This window comes from Carassius gibelio, chromosome B9 (genome assembly GCF_023724105.1).
Source record: "Carassius gibelio isolate Cgi1373 ecotype wild population from Czech Republic chromosome B9, carGib1.2-hapl.c, whole genome shotgun sequence".
In the NCBI taxonomy this organism is placed as follows: domain Eukaryota; kingdom Metazoa; phylum Chordata; class Actinopteri; order Cypriniformes; family Cyprinidae; genus Carassius; species Carassius gibelio.
This window is the reverse complement of record NC_068404.1, coordinates 19,938,796-19,945,531: the sequence shown is the minus strand read 5'-3', so window position 1 is coordinate 19,945,531 and position 6,736 is coordinate 19,938,796. Positions and strand designations below refer to the sequence as shown.

General features: G+C 35.5%; 1 protein-coding gene across 1 annotated transcript; it reads right to left on the bottom strand.

Moving 5' to 3' along the window:
• Positions 1 to 543: 543 nt before the first annotated feature.
• Positions 544 to 6,160, bottom strand: LOC127965153 (mitochondrial pyruvate carrier 2-like). Its single transcript, XM_052565758.1, has 5 exons — positions 5,817 to 6,160; positions 4,795 to 4,835; positions 4,558 to 4,642; positions 4,354 to 4,465; positions 544 to 888 (listed from the first exon to the last, which is right to left on the bottom strand). Exons 1-5 carry the CDS (start codon positions 5,914 to 5,916, stop codon positions 828 to 830), a joined length of 399 nt encoding a protein of 132 aa, XP_052421718.1. The 5' UTR covers positions 5,917 to 6,160; the 3' UTR covers positions 544 to 827.
• Positions 6,161 to 6,736: the final 576 nt, after the last annotated feature.

The following is a 6,736-nucleotide window of genomic DNA, read 5'->3' as shown; positions in this document are numbered from 1 at the left end:
CTCATAAGTCTCACTGGAAACAGGTTGAGGTGTTGCATTGCATTGTGGGATACATGTGCTCAGGTTGTACACTGCACATTTTGGTGCCATTTATAAAAATGCATACTATGAGCAGAACAAATAGTATAAACTTTATGAGTAATATGGTAGTGTGATACTCCTTAACTGTTTCAAATAAGTACTTTATTTGATTTATTGATATTTGTGGATGAAGATGAATAACTAGTGCACAGATGAACAGTACACTTGATCATAAGGGCAAGATGATTATAATAAGTTTGATTTTAATATTACTTCATGTGGATGTTAATTAAAAATTCTCAATATTACAGTTCAGTTCAGTGAGTATTTTGCAATGCATGGGTTATGACGAAACAATTTACTGTTATATGTAAAAATTGCCTAATAAATATTTCCTAAGGAATGCATTTAATGAAACAGACTTTTCTAAAATGTATTTGGAGACATTCTGATAACAGTATGACAGAAGCAAAGTGAAGAAATTCATTCAGTGGCAAGAATTATGACGGTAACTCAAGTATATTGGATGGAAAACACCTTTATCAAGATGCATCTGAATCTCAAGCCTTTTAAAAAATGTACAGTCATACTAATATGAATATGTAACATTGTGTGCGTTATTAACAACCGTATTAGTTGTTGCTATAGGTACTAGTGGCACAGGACAATGACCTGAACTATAAAAGAATCAGATGATCTCTGTTCATGAACAAATTATGTGGAGGCTCTACTGGAGGACTGCTGATGGAGGGGAAGTTTCTGGGGTACCAGTCGAGGAGAGTCCCTTTCAGTCCTCTGGATGCCCTTTACACAGCACTGCTATCAAGCTTAGCTTCTTTCTCCTTTGCCTTCTGTTCCTGGTTATACCTGAGGGGAATAAAGAACTCATATATAATGAAAATCCCCCAACTTGGTCACACAATTAAATTACAAAATATGCTGGAAGACCCGGACTGCTTTATTGCAACCTTGTTAAAATAAGTTCACAGCAGATAAAATGTGAAAAGAGTTGTTCTTTAATGGCACAACAGCAATAAAGCATACCGTTTTATAAAGAGGGTGTAAAATAGTCATGAGAAAAAAAAAGTGATTTGGGTGAAAAAAAAAACCCTTTAATAATAATAATAATAATAAAAAAAAGTACACTTCAAGAGGGAAACCATATTATTTAAAAATACCATTTTAGGTAACAGAATTAGACTATGTAGGTGTTTCCTTTAATAAGCTCTTTAATTACCGTATTTCTCTGATTATAAGTCGCACCTAAGTATAAGTCGCATCAGTCCAAAAATACGACATGACGAGGAAAAAAACCATATAAAAGTCGCATTTATTTAGAACCAAGAGAAAACATTACCGTCTACAGCCACGAGAGGGCGCTCTAGGTTTTCAGGGAGAGGCTAGAGGAGCACTGAGCTCCTGAGTGGGATGGATTTTTCCTGCCTGCATTGCATATTCTGCCTGCCTGCCTGCCTGCTATTTTTTCAATTGCTCCCCTGTTGAATATAAATTTTAAAGAGAAACAAATGTTTCGTTTTATTTGCGTTTAATTAAATGGATGAATGGAACGAACAACATAGAACTTAGAACATAGAACATAGAAATACAGTAAAAAAGTAAGCAATGTAAATAAAAAAATATATACCTATAATAATATAGCTATAGTATAGCCTAATGAATTATATAATAATAATAATAATAATAAACCTGTATTTATTTAATGTTTAAAGGAAAATTAGCCTAGGGCCTACTGCTTAAGAATGGCTGGCTTCTTTCCTTCAAACATTAAACAAACAACAAAAAAATCATTTTTCCTCAATAACAAAATAGACCAATTTTAAATATTTAGCAAAATAAATAAATAATTTAAAATAACGGAATTAAAAAAAAAAAAAAAAATTGGTAGACTATTACTACTAATGTAGTCCGTGCAGGAATAGCATGTCGTTAACTGATGAGGGCTTCAGATTAATCCATCTCTGCCCCCTTATGCAACTATAATTACTGAAAGCCCGATGGTGAGCTGGGAGCTGGAATGCAAAGTAGCCTACATGGCGTGTTACTTTGCTTAAAGGGACAATAAGTAACTTTTTAGGTATTTTATAATCTAAAATCAATATTTTTATTCATAAATATGCCTTCAATGGTGTACAAATACCTATGCCAGTGTTTAAACTAATCCTCGTAAATGAAGAATTTATTATCTTTATATACATGGGACGGGTAGGTCGACGGAGGCTTCCATGTAGTTCCGCCATCTTGCAAAACTATAATAGCAGAGAGGGACAAAAAGTACTAAGCCAACGCGTTTCCACAACGCGTTTTCGGTCAGAGCCAGAAACGCAGGTGCAGAGCAGTGAGAGGCGCTTGAAACTGCACCGGCAAGTTTAAAAGTCTGGATTGCATTCTTATTATGGACCATATATATGCCGCGCCACAGGAGAAGAAAACATCGTCGCCAAAACAGTCAAAAATAGAACGTAAAAGGAAACGTGACCATAGATTACAGAAAACAAGAGTTAATGTCGGGGAAGCTTTTTCTAGGTGGAAAGAGCTAATGCTGGATAAAGATTTCAAAAGAGATGCTGAAGTGGCCTGTTTTCTTCTCGACAGGTAAGTCAGTGTTACAATCTATATTATAATATTTTTTTTATATCTAACAATGCACATAATTCAGAAAATATAACGAATAAAGAAGACATAACTACTAATTACAATATTTCATGTTTTCCACAGTCAGTAATTCATACTGTAACATTCGTTTGTTAGTTGTCATGTTGCAGTTTGTTTGAAATAACACACCTGTTCACCTGAAGGAAAACTCGACGAAGTGCTATTAGAAGACATCCTGTCAAAGCTTTTTGGTACATATCGCCTACCGTAGATGCAACGCGCATTTGAAAAAGCGAGGCGCTGGAGAGCAAAATTAGTTTGAATGCAAAATACAATTTCACCACTAGATGGGAGTAATTCCTACTTACAGTCCCTTTAATCTCGGAAACTCTTGACATCGCCTTTTCCACCACTGGATCTCTCGCTATTTCGGAATGGAATTACACGTCGCTGTCCATGGTTTCATCAGCATCCTCCCATTCCGCAAAGTCTATTTTATTTTATTTTAGATTTTTTTTTTTTTTATTATAAATAAAGGTTGATCGGTTTTTAGTAATTTTATTTTGTTAGATATTTCCACTCCACGGGAGTCCCACAAATAACTTTATTTTCCCGCAACCCGCGAATAACTGTACATCTGGCATAAAGTCAAGGGAGATAAATAATCAGAATACTTACCAAAATTTGCTCCTGTTCACGCTCGCCTTCTCTGCAAGTGATTCTGATTTCTCTTGGCACAGCTATTAGAAGACTTACAATGGTCAGACAGGTTGCTCACATGACATTTACGTCATAAAGCTCAGTTTGAGTCTGCGTAGTTCGCTCGACCCCCAGGAAGTGCTTGCTTCTAATTGACTTCACTTGTCTACGTTGAATCCAATGGGGTCGCTGTGTCCATTTCTTTTATTGTCTATGGGTACTCCCGCGGGAATGCAGGTCTCTACACTGAGCAGCATAGAGCGCCCTCTAGCGGCTGTAGACGGTAATGTTTTCTCTTGGTTCATGTCAAATTAATTTTTATAAATAAGTCGCACCAGACTTTAAGTCACAGGACCAGCTTAACTATGAGAAAAGGTGCGACTTATAGTCCGGCAAATACGGTATATACATCTACATAGCTGGTGCCCCTGTGTCCTACATGGCATGAAATGGAAGTTACGTTCCTCTTTTCTACGCTATTGTGATGAATATCCAAGCAAAACGGCTGCTTGGAAAAATTAATGTAGGATTTTGTTTGGTCCAGCAGGAAGTGATTGGATCATTGTTATTTGCTATTGCTGTGATTTCTTTTGAGTGACAGATTGTTGGAGGGGAGAAGTTGTTGTCCCGCCCTCGCAACAGTGAACACGTCATCAGAGAAGAGAACCGCAAGGCTCAAGGCAGAGGAAAGGTTATTTTGATTGAATATTAAGGCATGTTGATTAAAAAAATGTGCACAGATATAATTTACAATAATAATAATAATATAAAAAAAAAAGTTGACTAGAAGTTTCACTTTTTTGTCACAGCCACTGAAAGATCTGATTGACAGATGTGAATGACATGATAGATGGCTTTTACGCAAGACACGATACACTTCACTGCCAGACAGTTTGTGTCAGCTGAAGGTTTGTTTGGAAACTGGACAAAAGTCTAAAATCAAAAACATTCACCTTTTGCCTGTTTCCCCATTTATGTGATTTTATAGCATGTATTGTGTATGTGAATGAGAGTACTCACTTCCATATTCTGTAGAGCTGTGATATTCCTGCACTCCCAACAAAGAAGTTTACAGCAAAGAGATTCCAATTCTTGGGTATAATAACCAAGGAATACCTGGACCAAATAAGTCCTGAAAAACAGAGAGTGCGGGAGACTGGCAACTTTGAATTGTTCAGGGTTTTAATTTTTTAAAGAATTGGTTACTGTGTGAGATAGATATACCTGTGGCAGTCAACACAGCAGATTGGGAGGGACTGAGTTTCTCTGCTGGACGTGTCATGTCTGCTATGCCAGCTATGACCAGACTCTGTGTGAAATCAGAAATGTAACAAATAATATATATATATATATATATATATATATATATATATATATATATATATATATATATATATTTATTTATTTATTATATTTTTTTTTCATCCAAATAACATCCAGATCATGTGTTATTAATCTTACCCATTTAAACATTGGTGCCCAGAAGAAAACAGTCTTTGGACCTAAACAAAGAGCACATCAAAACAGTTAAACTCATGTTTGACAGGTCAAATGTTCACAGAGTATGTGTGTTATTGAGACAGCAACCAGGTCTTTCAACATACAAAACAGTAAAAAAAAAAAGTACTGACACAGATAATTTTTTTTCTTGCCAGTACATTTCGTGTCTGTGTTTTTATAACAAATATGTATAATATCTTTCTAAAATATGAAAGAAAGTGTAATTGTTTTACAGCAATGAAGTACACATGTACAAGTACACATTGAACCTGCATTTCTGTAAGCTGAAGGCACTGATGACTGAATTGATTTTCAATAAGAAATACAATATACAATTGCTGATGGTACAAATGTTAACCAATTATGGATTATTATTTGCAAACAATCAATGTTTAAATATTCAACATGACATGTCAGTCAACCTTTGCTTATCAACATTATATTTATTGTACCACAAATGACTAGAACTATAAACAATTTAACTCCCTTTAGATAGCTCATGTTAGATTATTAGAACATAAAATATATATAAATAATCTAACTTATAATGTATGTAAATACGTTTTAAAATGGATTTGTAAGCACTGGTTTGCACACAAAACCACTGAAAGTTGACCAGTGTCAACAACACACCAATAAATAAATACAAATAATAATAATCAAATTTAACATTATAAAGTGCCTAAAATTCATTTCCGTCAAGCATCTTCTTAAAACATTGTTTAAATCTAAAAACTCAATTCCATTCTAAGCTATGCATACAAGGAGATTAATTATGAAATATTCGTGCACCAAGTTGATTAGTACCATTATTTTAAAGCACTGGAGTCGCTTTGTTTTTTGACTTTAAACAATGAGACAAAAAAAAAAAACACCTGTTTAGGTGGCAGTGTCTATGGCTGCACCGTCACTTTCAGTCAAGAGGTTAACAGGATCAGTATCAGTGACAAATAAGCTGTTTACGCTAACAGCATTTGTGTTACCTGCAGGATGGTTATATATGGGTCTCAGTTTAGCCGGCAGCATATGCTCGATCCTGTCGAGGATTCTGTGGTAAGATGCTCTCAGCCCCACCATAGCCATGACTGCTCAACAAGCTAAATGCTACTACTGCACGCACGAAAATACCGCTGAAGACGTGCAGAGCAATCTGCCGCTATTGACCCGTGATGTTACCAAAAAGCAAGAGCCCGTAGTCAGGAAAACAAGACCTCTGGACGACCATAAAGTGGGCCTATGAAGTCTACGTTATTGTCCGACTTTCGACCTTGATAGTGCAGTTTACTGCTATGTTGTCTTCTGAAGTGTCAGTGGGACGCGTCGCAAAACGAATGACGTAGATGAGCCGCTGAGGTAAAGGATTGGTTAATGTGATCACGCCTCTTTGTGTGATTGGTTGAAAGGAGCTAGCACGCTCTTAAAAGGCGGGGCCTCGTGAGGAAAAAAGTTGTTTTCGCGGTTACGTGGAGAGTTTTATAAAAAAAAAATCCAGGAAGAATGCTGGGCGTGGAAGTTAAAAGTTTCAATGCAGGTCCATTCATTTAAATAAATCGTCCTTTAGAGTCTACGGAATCCCTTTTGAGCCTAAACATCATTGGTTGAGTTTTGTTTACTACAATACTATGTCTTAATTAAATGTGACCCTGGACTATCATATGAAAGCTGAAAAACATGCTTTCCATGTATGTATGATTTGTTAGAATTGGAAAATATTTGATACAATTATTTAAAAATCTGGAATCTTAGGGTGCACAAAAATTATATAAAATACAAATTATTGAGAAAATCGCCTTTAAAATTGTTCAAATGAAGTTCTTAGCGATGCGTTTTACTAATAAAAAAGTTTTAAATATATTTTCGGTAATAAAGTTACAAAATATCTTCTTGGAACATGATCTTTACT